We start from the raw sequence: 17,409 nt of genomic DNA on the forward strand, positions 1-17,409 counted from the left end.
ATCTATTCTTTAAAACCTATATTTTTGGTATATTCATTCCTTAAATGTGATAGCTCATTAAATTTCCTAGGATCACCAGGGTACAAGTAAAAATCCAGTAAATCTCTACTAGAAAGCAGTAGTAACAGGAGAGAAGAATTTGAATTTCATCAGTCAGCACTCTCTAAGTCACCCAAGGAAAGAGTTGTTAACTCTTTTCATGTTAATAACTTCCAAGAAGAGAGTAAAATAGAAATAACATGGTTCCCTTAATGTTTGGAGATACTTTAATGTTAATATGATTGACGATCAGTTGAGCTTGACCAGAGTCGTTGTATGTAATGGAGAAAAGATTTATCGAAAAACAACTCAGAAAGTACTTTATTGATTTCCTAGATTATTAGTTGGTATTAATTATTCAAAACTCACTGAACTTCCTGGTAAATGTCTCAATCACTTAACCAAAAATTTGTGCATTCTAATAAACATGTGATAAATAAAGCTATTACAGATAGGTGCTTGAATTTGTTGACCATGTATTTGTTAGAATACCTATGATTGCTAATTAAGTTAGAACTGTATAGATTATGATTTGTTGCAAATGTGATGTATCTTTGGTTGTATATTTTCAGACTAATTACATCAAACAACATTTAACTGTTTTGTCCCAGATTATTTTATAATTAAATATTCAAATTTCTGCTATTAAGGAATTAAAATCAAGTGTTTTTCATTTAGGAGGCTTCGGAGGATGTGTATGCTCAGTAATTATATTCCAGATTTCAATTATGCTCTTTGCATTTGGGCATTACTTCAGAATTCCCCCCACCCCTATCAGACTTTCAAAAATGTCTAAAACATAATGGCTAAGAGTTCTATAAAAAGGTCTCTGGACAGCAATGTGACCAGCCAAACTTCAGGAGTTCTATTATAGAAGAGAAAGGGGTCATTCACATTTTTATGAGCAACTAGTAGTTTCTGCCATTGTTTCTGATGTACACTTTTCTTTTTCATTGTCTTAGAGGCTTACATTGTTCTCTGTGGAATAAGGGATAACCAGATTAATTAATACATTTTTCCCATCTGCACTGATAATATTGCATTTCACCTCTAAAAGAAACCGATAATTTTCGTAATATTTTCCAACAGATACATTCCAAATAAAACATTTCACCAACTTGTGTGGCAAGGAGTTGACCAAATACCTAATAAGATCAACTTCAAGTTGTCAAGGTGTCCACTATTTTCATGTTTCATGATGTTCGACAATGAGTTTAAGCTCTAAAGCAATATATATTTATTTAAAATTTAACAGTTTTCAGTAGGTATCACTGCATGTTTTTCATCTTATTTTTTAGTTCCAAATTCCTAAAGATAAAAGGAGATGACCAGTAATTTTCATCTTTATTCAGGAAAAATTTCGTACATAGAACTCTATGTTATATTTAATTAATATTGTGAGTCTGGATTTGAGTTGTGTTTTGAAATGTATTTTACTGATATTTATGTAACCCTGCCTTACACAGATAGGTACAAATGAGTCATCAGTATGTTCCCATGCAAGGGCAGAGAGAGTTTTTACATCATCACAACCAGCTGGGCTGGGCACAGTGACTTACACCTGTAATCCCAGCACTTTGGGAGGCTAAGGAGGGAGGATCACTTGAGGCCAGGAGTTCAAGACCAGTCTGGGCAACACAGCGAGACCCTGTCTCTGAAAGTAAAAAAAACAAAACAAAACCTGCAATACACTTTGAAAGAAGACTAAAACAACTTTCTTAGTTGAGCAAAAGAACAAGCAATTTGCTTTTGCAAACAATAAAAAAATCACTTTTTTAATATGTGCTTATCTTATCATGATTCCATTTTTACCCTTAAACTTTTATAGGCTGCAATAGGATCTGTGGCTTTGGACACAGCAAGGTCACATGGAGAGAAACAATTAGAAGACTATGGAATGGATGTGTTGACAGTGGCATTTTTGTCCATCCTCATCACAGCCCCAATTGGAAGTCTGCTTATTGGTTTACTGGGCCCCAGGCTTCTGCAGAAAGTTGAACATCAAAACGAAGATGAAAAAGTTCAAGGAGAGACTTCTGTGCAAGTTTAGAGGTGAAAAGAGAGAGTGCTGAACATAATGTTTAGAAAGCTGCTACTTTTTTCAAGATGCATATTGAAATATGTAATGTTTAAGCTTAAAATGTAATAGAACCAAAAGTGTAGCTGTTTCTTTAGACAGCATTTTTAGCCCTTGCTCTTTCCATGTGGGTGGTAATGATCTATATCACCAACCTTAATCTCTCTACCTTTTTTTTCAAACACCCCTTCATCATCCATCTTAATTTGCATAAGGACATATCTACTTTAATGTACTACCACAGTTTACAGTTAACATGGGAAAGACCAGCTTCAGTATCCTCTTCAGCTAGGATTGCTCTTTTAACTTTCACAGTTTGCTGATTCATATTTGCCCAGGCTCTGATGCCTTGAATTGGTTTTGGCTCTTCTTTTTTGGTTTTGTTTTTGTTGTTAAACATCATAATGCAGTCTCTCATTAATTTTACCCTCATTTTCCCTGATAATCTGCCTCTTCTCCATTTCTCCTTCCCTTACTACCTTTCTTTGAATTACTGTAACTGATTGGTCCCACCAAAATTTTAAAGTACATGAAGTATCTTCATTGGTTCATCCTCTTGCCCCCTCCAGACGTCAAAAAACTTTATCCTGCCCCCTAGCTGATGACCCAGGTTCCTTTATTTCAGTGGCCCATATGAGTCTACCTTCCCCTAAGGAGTGCCCTAATCCAGCCCTTTTTTCATTTGTTTTTATGACCCATATCTTAGGCTCTTCCCATTTCTAGATGGGAGATAGATAAGTTTCAAGTCTATGCCAGTCTTATGAATATTACATTAGGGTAATGTGCTATAATGAAGAAACAAAAAATACAGTGCTTAAAAGAAAATAGAATTCTATTTCCGTCTAATGAAACTGGCTGGTTGGTTAATACTAACAGGGTTACTCTGCTCATGAGGTCTGCTCAGAGTCCCATATCTTTCTGTCCTGAAGCTCTGCCATGCCCTAGCTTAGGACATGGCTTAACCTATTTATGCCAGAGGTTGCAAAATTTTTTGTGAAACATCAGACCTTGGTGATGACCTTGAGCAGTAGGATATAAATAACTCCCACAGGCTTAGCGTTCTAATAATGGAACACTAGGCATAAATGGGTTAAAAATGGATCTCTACCATGTCTCCATTCTATCTCTCAAGGAAAATGCAAGTATAGCAATTTATTTTTGAGGAAGTGATGTGGAAGTTGGACACATCTCTTCTCCTACATTTATTCGTAATGATCATATCTGGCTGCTAAGTGTTGTCTCTAGCTAAGCATTCATACTCCTAGGAGGAATGGAACATCAGATTTTTGGGGCCAGAGCTTCCACTATGTTGGATGTTATCATCACTTAGTAGCATATTCTTACATGCAAACAAAAGCTTTTGAAAGACATTGCCTTAAACCAAAAGAGTGACTTCTATGGCAGGAATTTCAGAAATTGTGACTTGCCAGCAGAGAAAATATTAGAAGAAAGACTTACCTGCATAGGTCATATTTTATCCTACTTTGTAACAGGCCATCTCTGCTTTTGTGTATCACTCATAAGTTCCTCTTCACTCTAGGTCATCTTCTGTGTAGTTACTGAAATAATCACATTCACATACAGTTTACGGTTTTTATCATGTTATCTGTGTACCTGAAGTGTTTATTATATACTTGTCATATCCTATCTAAACTCCTCAACCTAGAATTCAAAGTTCATTTTAATCTTGAAGTAGGTATTAAATATGTATTAGATGAATGAATTATGAATATCCTAATCCCACCAAGCTAATCTGCATAAATAAAGCCTGTCCATTCCTCTCTTCATTAGACTTCTGTTCGAGCCCTATCCACCATGGCTTTCACCTCTATTCAAAACTAGTTTAATATTCACTTCTTCTAAATAGCCTTCAATTTTATGTCAACTTGACTGGTTACCCTATGGTGCTGTATTCCTTTAATGTTTATGCTCTTGATTTGGACTTAATTTATACCAAAGGTCAGATAAGTGTTTTGAACTGAACTTCATTGGTTAGGTACACTTTGCTGGGGGCACCATAAACTTGATGATCATCTGGTCCTCTATTTTTGCAGGCTCTAAAAGTAGATGCATCCAAAAAATACTTACTGAAAGCTTTTGAGATCCAGGCACATCATCAGGAATAATATTGTCCCTGTCCTTAAGGATTTAACAGTCCAATAGAGACGACGGACAAATAAGAGAATGCAAAACAATATGATAAGTGCTATTATGCAGGAACTACAGGGCTGCTAGGGAGCGCATGGCAGGAGCACTCGATCAATCCAAGGGTGGTGGAGTTTAGGCACAGCTTCCCAGAGAAAGTAGGGCATTGGCTGAGGGAAGATTAGGACTTAGCCAGCAAAAGGGATGTGAGACCAAAAAGTGTTACCCTTCATGCTGTTTCCCAGGTAATCAGTGGCATTTTCTCCAAGTAACAGGCTTGGAATATTTATTAACTTATACATAATACAGTTAGTATAACTAAATCAGAATGCTATTGAATATGTTTAGGGCCCCTAGGAAAATTAGAAATGGAAGTCCACAGAGTATAGAAATGATTAAAGGGCACCTCAAGCCACTGCCAATACCTGTTTCATTTTGCAAGTCATGCAGCAAACTCTTTTCTACCTCTAAGAGGGCAGCCACCATCTAAATCTCTGTGACTGCCCAGTGCTGGTTTTTTGACTTCCTCTATTGGATCTCTGAAATTTGTGCCTATTCCTGGAAGCTCTTTGTAGGAATTTATTAATTGCTATAAGACTATGTTGCTGTTATATATCATGGAGATGGTGAGGTTAAGAATGACAGAGGCTGACCATTCAGCAGGGGGTTTGTCACCACATTGAAAGCCACATCTCTTGACTTGGTTGGTGAACTTAGGGTTAACCCGATAGAGTACTGACCAACCCAACCCATCCCCACTTAAACCACAGATAGAAACAATTACTCTAACTTTTGGGTCCCTTATACATACTTATGTCAGAGCACATATAACACTTTTTTTCAGTTTATTTACATGTTTGTCTCTTATTAAATCAGCTCCCTATGGGTAGGAACCTTGTCTTAATTATCCTTGAATCCTCAGCATTTTTCACAGGGCATGGAACACAGTAGACATTTAATAAACATTTACTGACTAAATCTGAGAGGAAGAGGATCCTCTCTCAATATCAGAAAACTACTTGCCACACGACAGTTTGGATCTTAGTCTGCTTAGTCTATCTTAGTCAGCTTGGGCTGCTATAATAAAATACCATACACTGGGTGGCTTACACAACAGAAACTTACTTCTATTAAAGGTTGGAAGTTTGAGATCAGGATGCCAGCATTGTTGGACTCTGGTGAAGTCTCTCTCCCTGGCTTGCCAATGGCCACCTTCTCACTGTGTCATCACATGACACCGAGAGAGAGCAAGCAAGCTCTCTGATGTCTCTTCCTATAAGGGTACTCTAATCACAGCATGAGGGCCCTACCCTCATGACCTCATCCAAATCTAATTGCCTTCCCAAATCCTCATATCCAAATACATCACATTGGAAGTTGGGGCTTCAACATATGAATTTGTGAGGAAGGACATAATTCAGTCCCTGAAAGAAGTGTCATATTTCCAAGGACAGTATTTTTCTCTCTGGTATTAACTCCCAGTCACCTTGATTGACCTTGATGTCCTCAAAATTTCCTCAGGTATACATTTGCAAATGATCTCAACCACTACATTCTTTAAAAATAGTATTTTTTTTCTGATTATAAAGTAACACATTTTCATTGCAGAAAATTTAGAACACAGAAAAATACAAACAAGAAAACTGAAACTAATATAAACATCTATTTTATTTTTCTTTAAAATTGTACTGCAGTTTTGGGGGATGTATTATTTTCAGAAAGATATATCATCAACTGAATTTGTTGGGTGAAAGGCAACATAAGTATTTCATATTTGACTTTTATGATGCTATGTAGATTGAAGAATTTTGTTGTGTATAATGAATGCTAAGCCTTCATGTTTATATTCAGATATTCATTTTGCAATGAATAAAACAGACATATCCCTGCCTTCATGGAGCTTATTTTAAAATCCATTTACTCCCTCACCCAGAATACATTATAACATGCCTACTATGTGCCAGGTCTTGTGCTAGATACTAGGGAATACAGTGATGAACAAGATATTCAAGGGCTTGGTTTTCAATAGAACTTGAATTCTAGTGGAAAATTGACAATGTGAGGTATACAAATATGAATAAGACATGATACTTGCCTTTAAGGACCTTAGAAGGAACTAAGATATGTACAAATAGCTATAATCCAAGTGAATAATTCAAAAGTGTTTTTAGCATAGAAGTTGAGGAAATCTTAGAGGAGCTGATACTTGAACTAGACCTTCAAGAACGGAGAGGATCTAGATGGATGGGGTTTATATTAGGGAGTAAGGTGAAGATGGGAACAACTAATGTGGGAGGCTGGCATATTAGCAAAGTTTTGAAAACAGTAAAGCCTGGAGCATAGAATGTGATTGGCACTTGAGATTGGTGAAGAGAATTAGAGATAAGACCAGAAAAGAAAGTTGGCACTGAAATCATACTAAATAGATCATTGGCCAAATTTTTATTTTTATTGAAGTACTTTCAGAAGTATGAAACTATTTATGTAGAAAGTTTTAAAACTTTTTTTATCATGTCAAATATAGTTTTAAAAAATTGCTCTCAGTTAAGATTCTCCTTATTCCTCAAAAGCTTTTGCTTTCTATGACCTTGTTGCAAATATAATCAATTTACTTATTTTTAAAACACTATTAATTTTTATAAGAAAGGTTATCAGATGATTGTTTAAATGTTTTTTATTAGTAAATTTTCATTATATTGTCTCCCAAAGAACCACTGTATTTTTTTAATGTCTCAGAACATTATATTTTTATATGAATCATTTATGTACCTCTCTGTAACAAGTGGGAATTGCTTCATGGCATTTGGGGAGTACGTAATATTATATTTATAGTTGACTGACTCAAATCCAGCCTGAGCCCTCTGGCCTGGTGAGAATTCCAAAACTCCATTTGTTGATGTGCCCTCCATCTTCCTTACATGGACCCTAAAGCACTTAGCTCTCCAGGAGCCCATTCCTTCTAGAGCGTAAGAGTAGTGCCTTGGAGGCAAACAGACTCCCAGCAAAGGTCTTCCTTCCCTGCTTTACCATTTGTCCCACCTCCCATTATCTTTAGGGATCTACCTGCTTTTCCTGTGAGTACAAAACATTTCCTTTTCATGAGTACAAAACATTCCCTTAACCCTGTAATCATGAAACCCTGTCTACTCTCCTGAAATGAGGAAGAAAAATAAATCCTTGCTGAGATGTCTATAACACGTTGAAGGAGGGAAGGTGTTAATAAAAAGGGCAGGGCTGTGGTGGCTCACGCTTGTAATCCCAGTACTGTGGAAAAGCCAAGGGGGGCAGATCACTTAAGTCCAGGAGTTCAAGTCCTCCTGGGCAACATGTGAAACTCCTCTCTACTAAAAATACAAAAATTAGCCGGGGGGTGGTGGCGCCCGCCTGTAGTCCCAGCTACTCAGGAGGCAGGAGGATCGCTTGAATCAAGGAGGCGGAGGCTGCAGGGAGCCTAGATCGCACTGCACTCCAGCCGGGGTAATAGAGTGAGACAACCCTGTCTCAACAACGACAACAAAACCAAAAAAAGATAATTTCGTATTTAAGTTACCCAAGAAGGAACTGTAATTTGAATCAGATCTTAGATGATAAGAAAAAGAACACTCCAGTAGAGGAATTAACTTTAGAAAACGCACTGAGGCAAAAAGGAATACAGTGCTCAAGAGTAAATATTGTTTTGAGTGTCAGGAGAAACATTAGAAAGGGCAGTTTGTCTTTCTAAGAAGTTTACACTTTCTCCAATAACAGTTGTTTTTGTCTTTTATAGGAAGCGTGGATTCTATTACTGGAAACTTTGGGACTGAAAGGCCAAAGCTGCTGGGCCCACCATCAACGCAGCTCCGCTTTCATTTCTTTCACATACAACTTTCAACATAAGATTTCATGCGGAAAAAAAAATTCACAAAGGTTTTATACTGATAACAGTATATTAAGTGTTTACTTTGTACACAGCGTCTTTGTTCCAGACACTTGCCATGTCTCATTTACTCTCACACCACCACCACAGCGTCCTTTAAAGATGAGAAGACAACCTCAGGGAGATGATGTATTTGCCTAGGTCCCATAGCTAGCAAGTGACAGCGCTGCAGTTTAAGCTCACGCCGCCTTGGGGAGAGACCGTGCTCTTTTACCATTGCACTTTAAGCTGACTTTAGGGAAAACACAATCTGAGTTTTGGCAAGTTTACCTCTGGCACATGCAGTTCCGAGCACTGCTTTTTAGCTAAAATGCCCAGTGATGTCAACTCTGTCCCTGGATTTCTACAACCCGATGAGTCAATATTCAGAAGAGACGTCGAAAGGAAAGGGTTCAATAGACAGAAAACACACCAGACACTCCCAGAAGCCCCAGAACCCTCGCCTCTGCCGGCGCGGGAGGCCAAGACGTCACTTAAACGCGCTGCCGCCTCCTCGCCTCGCCCCGCCCCGCCCCTGCGCGGAAGTCTGTCCGGGCTTTCGCGTCACCACCCTGCCCACCAGGGTGGCGCGTGGCTTACGCAACGGTTACTGGGCTCCTGGGCCGCTCCCGGGCCAGCGAGGGCTGCGAAAGAGTTGTAGGTACGGCCCATTTTTCTTAACTCCGCCCTTCCAAGCCCTTTGGCGCTAGTCCCGACTCTCCCGCGATCGTTTCCTTGCCGTAGGCCCCAGGAGGGCCTTTTCTCCCCCTCACTTCAATAGGTTTCTTGGGCTCCTCTCCCAGACGCTGAGGAAACAGCCACAGACTGTCTCTCCTCGCCGTGACTCCTTTCCTTACTCTGTCATCCCACATCTCTCTTGTTTGTTCTCTCTCCCTCCTATTTTTCTTATTTTACAAATACTCGCCAGTAGTAAAGAAGAGATCTGTCAGTCAAGATTGACTGCAAAATTAATTTTATTAAGCGTGTACTATTTTACAAACAGTGGATCCCTGCAAATAAACCTTCACATACATGCTCCTGCGATTGGAGATTCTGGGATTGGTTGCCGATCCTGAGAAAGTTCTCTTCCCCCACCCACCCACCTCCACGCCCCTTAATCCTGTTTACTCCTCTTGGCTTTAACCCAGGGGACAAGCACTTCCAGCAATCCCCAACCTTTTTGGCACCAGGGACCAGTTTCATGGAAGACAGTTTGGGGTGGGGGGCAGGATGGGATAAAACTCTTCCGTCTCAGATCATCAGGCATTAGATTCTCATGAGAAGGCGCAATTTAGATCCCTCACCTGTGCAGTTCATAATCGGGTCTGTGCTCCTATGAGAATCTAATGCCTTTGCTGATCTGACAGGAGGTGGAGCTCAGGCATAATCCTCTAGCCCCGCTCACCTGCTGTGTGGCCTGTTCCTAATAGACCACAAACCTGTACCTGTCTGCTGCCCAGAGACTGGGGATCCCTGCTTTAGACCAGTGCTTTTGAAGGAAAAAGGACAGTTGCACACACACTGTGTCTGTCACATCAGTCAGTAGCGTTACAAGAGCTCTTCAAGGGACCATACCAGGTCCCTCACTCCCCTCTATGGGTGTCCTAGAGCCTATGAAATAACAGATTTGGTGTTGCAGGGAGACAACTGGCCCAGGTGGCAATGAGGGAGGCCACACCCCACTCTGATTTTCCTTATAGATAAATATAATTATGTGTGCAACAGAAGCATGAAAAATAACACTTATTATTGTCACCCCTAGAGAATTCATGCCCCAAATATTTTAGTCACTGTGTGCCTATGAAAAGGGCATTCATATGTATTGTCCTCTGTGAGTACCAGAATTTTTTTTAACTTACTTTAAAAAATTCTATACAGATTTAGTTAGTACAAGTTCAGTTTTGTTGTGTGGATATGTTGCACAGTGGTGAAGTCTGGGCTTTTAGAGTGCCAGAATTTATACTGCTGTTTTTCAGTTGGCTCTTGTCATAAGGTCCTGCCAATTACTAGACAAAAGGAAATAGGTGGGTGCTGTAATTGTAACATATAAAGTATGGTTTTTATAGTACTTCTCATTTTGTACTTATTTTCATACTCATCCTGTTTAAACACTTCTGTTGGTTAACCCAATCCCATGTTACTGTGGTGTTTACTAAACACTGAGATTGAATAGTACCTGGAACATAGTGTAATATACATTCAATAAATATTTTTTGAGGGAATGAATGGATGAGCTTCTCAAGAAGCCATACCTTAGCTGCTTTTGTTTTTCCTGGACTCAGAGCTTAGTCTAGCAGTAGTAAACTCACCAGTGTGAGTTAAGTAGAGAAGTCAAATGACTTGCTTAGGGAAAGGCATTCACTAAGTATTTTTTAAAGAATATCCTACTTTGTCAGGCATTGTTTTAGGCATTGTGAATACAATGGTAAGAAAGACTAGCAAGATCGCTGTTCTTATGAAGTTTAAATTCTAGTGAGTGGAAGATAGAAAATAGGTAAACTATCTGAGCAAGGAATTTTGGATAATAGTAAGCACAGTGAAGAAGTAAAACATTGTGGAGGTCTTCCTTAAGACTGGGGGAGGGGTTAGTTTAGATTGATTGCTTAGTGATATTTTTAAAAACCAACCATGGAAATATTTGGGATCAGCTCACTACAGGTAAAGGCAACTCCAATTGCAAGTGCCCTAAGGAAGGAAAGAACTTGGCTCCTTCAAGGAACATCATAAAGACCACTGTAGCTAAAATGTAGAGAAAGTGGTACGGGATGAGCTTGGAGGGATAGGTAGGGGCCAAATCATGTAAGGCTTTGAATAGGCCATGGAAATCTACCCATGGAATAAGTTTGGAATTTATTTAAAATGTAAAGAGAAACCAGTAGTGAGTTTGGAGGGAGTGATAGGATCTGATTTACAATGTAAAAAGGTTTGTTCTGCCTATTATGTGATGACTGAATCATACTGGGTGGGGAGCAAGATCTATAGCAGAAGATAATTGCAGAAATCCAAAGAGGAATGACAAGTTCGGGATAAAATAGCAGAGAAATAGATGTATGTGAGCTCTATTTTGGGGGCAGAGCCTACAGATTTTGTGATGTTTTGAATATAGAGGTGATGAAAAAGGAGTCACCTCTAGCCCCTAAATTTTTGTCTTGAGCTTGTGTGGATGGTTGTGCCATTTACCAAACGGAAAAGACTAAGGAAGAAAAAGGAGCAGCCAGGGTGGTGGGAGGGGGGGAGTTTTATTTTGCTTACCTTAATTTTTACATTCTTATTAGAAATCAAAGGTAAGTTGAGTCTTGAGCTCTGTGCAGAGTGTAAGGAACCAAAGATACAAAGTTGGGAGTCACCAGCATATGGAAAACTACCTAGGGCAAGTTTGCTCACAGAGAACATTGCAATGACTAGTGTAAAGCAGAGGAAAAGAAGCAAACAAAGGAGATGGAAGAATCGACAATGAAGTAGGAAGAAAATCTGAAGAGTGCGATGACATAAAAGCCAAGACTGGCCGGGCATGGTGGCTCATGCCTGTAATCCCAGCACTTTGGGAGGCTGAGGCGGGTGGATCACCTGAGGACAGGAGTTCCAGATCAGCCTGACCAACATGGAGAAACCCCATCTCAATTAAAAAAAAAAAAAAAAAAAAAGCCAAGACTACAAAACATGGCCAATAGTACTGAATCATGCTTAGAAATCAAGTAAAATAAAGAGATCTGTGCATTGGGTTTTGGAAACATTAAGTAGTTATATGCCTTGACTAGTACAATAAAGAGAAAATGTAGTGTCAAGAAATTGACATAGTACTGCTGGCCGGGCAGAAATTGACGTAGTACTATAGACATCTCAAGATGTTTTACTATAAAAGAGAGCCAAGAAATGGAGGTAATAGAGGAATATGTATGGTCAAAGAAGGGTTCTTAAAGATAAGGATACTTAAGCATATTTAGACTGAGAATAACCCAATAGAGGGGGGTGGAAATGATGGTATAAGAGAGAGTGTATATATTTTAGGAGTGAAGTCTTTGAGAAAATAAAAGGGTATGGAATCCAGGGAATATATAGAAGTATTGGCATTAGGTAGGAACATGAACATATAAAATATAATTTCTTTTTTTTTTTTGTGACAGAGTTTGGTTCTTGTTGCCCAGGCCACAGTGCAATGGCGCAGTCTCAACTCACTGCAACCTCTGCCTCCCGGGTTCAATCGACTCTCCTGCCTCAGCTTCCCGAGTAGCTGGGATTACAGGTGCGCACCACCACACCACGCCTGGCTGATTTTTTGTATTTTTAGTAGAGACAGGGTTTCACCATGGCCAGGCTGGTCTTGAACTCCTGACCTCAGGTGATTCGCCTGCCTCAGCCTCCCACAGTGCTGGGATTACAGGTGTGAGCCACCATGCCCAACCACATGAACGTATAATTTCTAGTAAGAAGAAAGACAGCAAGTATGGGTAAAGATGCAGATAGATGGGTAGATTCAGTGGTCAGAGGTGAGACCTTTCTGCCTGATACTGATACTTTTCTCAATGAAGATAAGGTATGACGCAAGATTAGTAAGGAGTGAGGAGGAATATTTGGGTAGGAGGTTTAAGGGGAGAAGATAAGATACAAAATAGTCATTTGGAGGATGGAAAGCAATCAGAATAGTAGCACAGCTGGGCAAAGTTGAGTGGCCATTTGAGATTTGTGGCCCTGTGGGTGAGTGGCTGAGATACAGTAGAAGAAAAAGACAATAGGAGCTAAGGAGATCAAGGAACTGAAAAACTAGAGTGTTGGGTGGGTAGACTACCTGGGTATTAGTGGTTGAATTGGTAGCTAAATTAGTATTTGAGCCCAGATATCTTGACTTTCTAGGTCAATGGGTTACCATTGTACTGTGAAACAGTTCACAGCATTACTCTTTTGTGCCACCTACCTACCCTTCTGGTCAACATTTAAAAAAATTGTGGCCTGATTTTTTTTTTTTTTTGGTCCATACATTCAAATTATAAACTATCATAGGCTGGTACTTTTGTCTTGTCCCTTTCGTACATTAATGTATACTTATTCAATTTTTGGCTTGTTTCTCTTTGTGATTTTTAACCGTTTCCATCAATATGTGTTTATTAAAGTACAAAAGATGATCTCTTGGATGGTAAAGGGAAGATGAAGAATGAACTTTGAAAATCTTGTAGCCTTACAGAGCTGGGATAACCAGTCATAAGGAGACTTCATCTGCATTGACTTTAATAACAATAATAATAGTAGACATCATTTTGGATAACCTTTTACATTTTATGCTTTTATTTTCTATTTATCTCATTTCATTCTTGTAACGGCCCTTTTCAGATGAGGAAATTGAGACTCAGAAAGGTTAAGGGTCTTGACCAAGGGCATATACCTAGTAAGTGGCAGAATTATTAATCACAGTGTTCTGACTCTTAGTCCCTTATTTTCCACTATATTAGTTTGTCTCTTTGCTTTTTACACTCTATTGTATTTAAAGTGATAGCAAAGAAAAAGTCGCTGGGTAGAAAGTATTGGCTGGTTGGTGGCCTCTTACAATGCAAAGAATATTTAGTATGTGTTTAAAATCCAATAATTGATGGTATAAAATATTAATCTACTATATTACTATGTTAGGCAATTCAAATAACTCAGAAATTATTATGAAACTGTCTCTGCTTTAATTTAGTAGGGAAATAGATGGGAACACAAGTCACTAAGAAGCATTTCTTGGACTTCTCTCACATCCTAAATGTGCTTCTACAATACTCTATATTGACCACATTCTGTATACAGAGGAGAATACAGTATCTGTAATATAATGGGCTCTCAATGAATGTTTGTCAAATTTAAAAATGATGACAGTTAAACAAGGATTAAAATAGTGTGGTGGATGATGTAATAAGTGTTGGATGCCATGATAAGGATGCATGTTGAAGGTAGTGTCAGGAAATCTAGAAGAAATGACTTCTAAATTGATGAAGCGTTAGCTGGATGAAAAGCAAGAGTGTTGGTGTTGGAAGGCAGCGTACAGAATGCATAAAGTTTTGGAGATGTGAGACATGGCAAGTTTTAAGAACAAAAATTTAGTATGGCTAAAGTTTAGAGTGTCAAGTGATGAATGAGAAGGTAGGCAGGGTCAAGGTTAGAGCCTTATTCAAAGGATGCTATAAGCTGAATGTAAGGAGTTTTAACACTTTTCTTCTATGGGAAGTCATTGAAGAATATTAAGAAGGTAGTTGCCATAATCAAGCTTACATTTAAGAATATTGTTCTGCATTGTGAAAATTACATTTGGGAGGAACAAGACTGGACGTGGGGGAAAGATGGAAAGCCATTACAGTGTTTAGGTGGGGAAATGCTTATGGCCTGGACTGGACTAGTGACAATTTATCTGGAAAGAAATGAATAAAATTTTTAAACATTCAGTAACTTGTCTTAACATGATTTAATAATTCACTTGATTTTAGCAGATAAAGAAAAGCGAGAAAGAATAACTTCTCAGTTTCTCTTTTGAGCAACTAGGTCGATGGTGGCTTCATTCTCTGAGATAGGAAATTATCTAGAGAAGGAATAACTTTGGTGGGGAAAGATCTTGAGTTTGTGCATATACTAATTGAAGATGCTTGTAAGACAAGTAGAGATATTCAATAAGTAATTAGATACACTAAATAGAATCTTGGGAGCTTTTCTAGTTCAAATTCCTCAGCATATTAGTTAGAACTGTAGCCATAATAGTAGAATAGATGCTGAGAAATGTATATAGAGTGAGAAGAGAATAGGGCATAGAGAAGAATTCTGAGGAAGCCCAATATTTAATGGATGAATAGGGAAAAGAAGCCACTAACAAAGACCAAGAAAGGACACCAGAGAGGTAAGGATGGTAGAGCAAATAACAAAATGATGTGAGAATTCAAAAGGGGAAAAACACATCTAGTTTTTGTAGTGTGCATTGCAGGAAGCTTTATTTAGAATAATCTGGACATTTACAAAGAGTTGCAGTGGGAAGATGTTCCAACCAAATAAAAGCATGGAGTGCAGTTAACAGTTTGACTGAAATGTAGGGTCACAAGAAAGAACCAGAAAGAAAGCTGGTAAGACAGTTTGATTCCATGTATAGCAAACCTTGGATTCTGGGTAAGTTTTTGGTAGCTTTGTCTGTAGTTGAGAAAAACCATTGTGTTTGGTGCTAAGAGAAAGACAAGAATATAAAACATGCCTGGAATGGTTTATGCTATGGTTTGACTGTTTATGTCTCTTCCAAAATTCACGTTGAAACTTAATCTCCAGCGCAACAATATTAAGAGGTGGGGCCTTTAGGAAATGATTAGGTCATGAGGGATCTGCCCTCATGAATGTATTATGAAAGTCCTTACTTTTATAAAGTTGAGGGCCACCTCAACTTTCTGCTCCACACGTGTGGCTCAGCATTCCTTAGCCACACCAGCTGTGGCTCAAGCAGGCCCAGGTGCAGTGTCAGAGAGCCTGGGGACAGCTAGCTAGGACTTTTTTGCCTTTCCATCCCTTCCACCATATGAAGACACAATGTTCATTCCCTTCAGAGAATACAGTGTTCAAGGCACCCTTTTGGAAGCAGAGACCTCACCAGACACTGAACCTGACCAAACCTTAATCTTGGATTTCCCAGCCTCCAGAATTGTGAGAAAATAGATTTCTGTTATTTATAAATTACTCAGTCTCAAGTATTTAGGCATAGCAGCAGGAATGGGCTAAGAAATTGTTACTAAGAAGTGGAGTGTTCCTATAATAAATACCTATTATTGTAAAAGCAGCTTTGTAACTAGTAGTGAATAAAAGCTAGAACAGCTGTGAAGTGCCTCCTAGAAAAAGTCTAGATTACCATGAATAGAGCATGAAGGGCAATTCTGATAAAGGTTCAGAAGACGAGGAGAGCTGTAGAGAGAGCCTCCATGTTCTTAGAGATTATCTAAGTAATCATGATCAGAAGGCTGGTAGAAATGTGGAGAGTAAAGACCATTCTGATGAGTTCTTCAATGGAAATAAAGAATATCTTCCTAGAAACTGGAGGAAAGGTCATCCTTGTTATACAGTAGCAAAGAACTTGGCTGAATTTCCCTGTGTCCTAATGCTTTGTGAAAGGCAGAACCTGTGAGCAATGAACTAGGATATTTAGGGGAAGAAATACCTAAACAAAATGCTGAGGGTGCTACATGCTTCTCTTGACTGTTTATGATAGTAGACAAAAAGAGAAAAATTAATTCAAGATGGAATTTATAATCAAAAAGGAAGCAGAACTTAAAGAATTGGAAAATTTTCAGCCTAACCAGGTTTTAAAGACTATAAAGGTGAGTTCAGGAGGGAATACCAAGAATACGGCCAAGTGAATGTTTGATACGGAGATTAGTGTGGATGGAAGGAAGCCAGATGTTATTCATCAAGTCAGTGGAGGAGTGGCCCTGAAAGTATTACAGAGATCTTTGAGGCTACCACTCTTATCACAGGCTCAGAGTGCCAGGGTCTTCAGGGCAGAACAGTTTCAAGGGAGGGGCCCAGGGTGTCCATGGGACCTCAGGGCTTGCTGCCTAGGGCCACCTCAACTTTGTGCTCTACACATGTGGCTCAGCATTCCTTAGCCACACCAGCTGTGGCTCAAGCAGGCCCAGGTGCAGTGTCAGAGAGTGTAAACAGTAAACCTTGGTGGTGTCCATGTGGTGCCAAGTCTGTAGTCATGGCTATCTCCACATAGATTTCAAAGGAGATCACAGAGAACCTTGGGGCTCAGGCACAGAACTGCCAGAGGTGTGAGGTCAGCACAGAGAGTCACCACTAGGGCAGTGCCTACAAGAGCTGTGGAGTCAGGGATATCACAGAGAGCCCCCATAAGAGCAATGCCTAGTGGAGCTATGGGGACAGGGCCATCTCCAAGACTGTAGGCAACCAGAGATACCAGTGTGCAATTCCTGCCTGGGAGAGCCACAGGCACGTGATACCAACATGTGAGAGCTGGTGCATGGGCTACTCCCACTAAAGCCATGCAGGCAAGGCTCCCAGGAGACATGGGGGCTCAACCCCTTCCCCATTGTATGCAGAAGGCAGGACATGGAGTCAAAAAAGATTATTCTCAAGCCTCAAGATTTAATGTTGTTTGCCTTGCTGGGTTTGGGACTTACTTGGAACTTACAACCCTTTCTCCTTTTCTATTTCTTCCCTTTTGAAAAGGGAATATCTATCCTCTGTCTGTCCCACTATTGTATTTTAGAATGATATAACTTGCTTGATATCATAGGCT

General features: G+C 39.3%; 2 protein-coding genes across 11 annotated transcripts in view; both read left to right on the top strand.

Annotated features, from left to right (window-relative positions):
- SLC9B2 (solute carrier family 9 member B2) overlaps positions 1–6,151 on the top strand; it is a 60,695-nt gene extending 54,544 nt beyond the window's left edge. For all 8 annotated transcript variants that reach the window (XM_055296872.2, XM_055296874.2, XM_055296870.2 and 5 more), the window contains one exon: positions 1,868–6,151. In XM_055296872.2, the coding sequence (XP_055152847.1) occupies positions 1,868–2,089 (222 nt within the window). In that variant the 3' untranslated portion in view covers positions 2,090–6,151. The remainder of the gene's footprint in view (positions 1–1,867) is intronic.
- Positions 6,152–8,132: 1,981 nt separating this feature from the next.
- Positions 8,133–17,409, top strand: part of SLC9B1 (solute carrier family 9 member B1) — a 142,278-nt gene continuing 133,001 nt past the window's right edge. For all 3 annotated transcript variants that reach the window (XM_063611148.1, XM_055296861.2, XM_055296862.2), the window contains exon 1: positions 8,133–8,817. In XM_063611148.1, the coding sequence (XP_063467218.1) occupies positions 8,498–8,817 (320 nt within the window). In that variant the 5' untranslated portion in view covers positions 8,133–8,497. The remainder of the gene's footprint in view (positions 8,818–17,409) is intronic.

The sequence above is a fragment of the Symphalangus syndactylus genome, chromosome 10 (genome assembly GCF_028878055.3).
Source record: "Symphalangus syndactylus isolate Jambi chromosome 10, NHGRI_mSymSyn1-v2.1_pri, whole genome shotgun sequence".
NCBI classification, from domain to species: Eukaryota; Metazoa; Chordata; class Mammalia; order Primates; family Hylobatidae; genus Symphalangus; species Symphalangus syndactylus.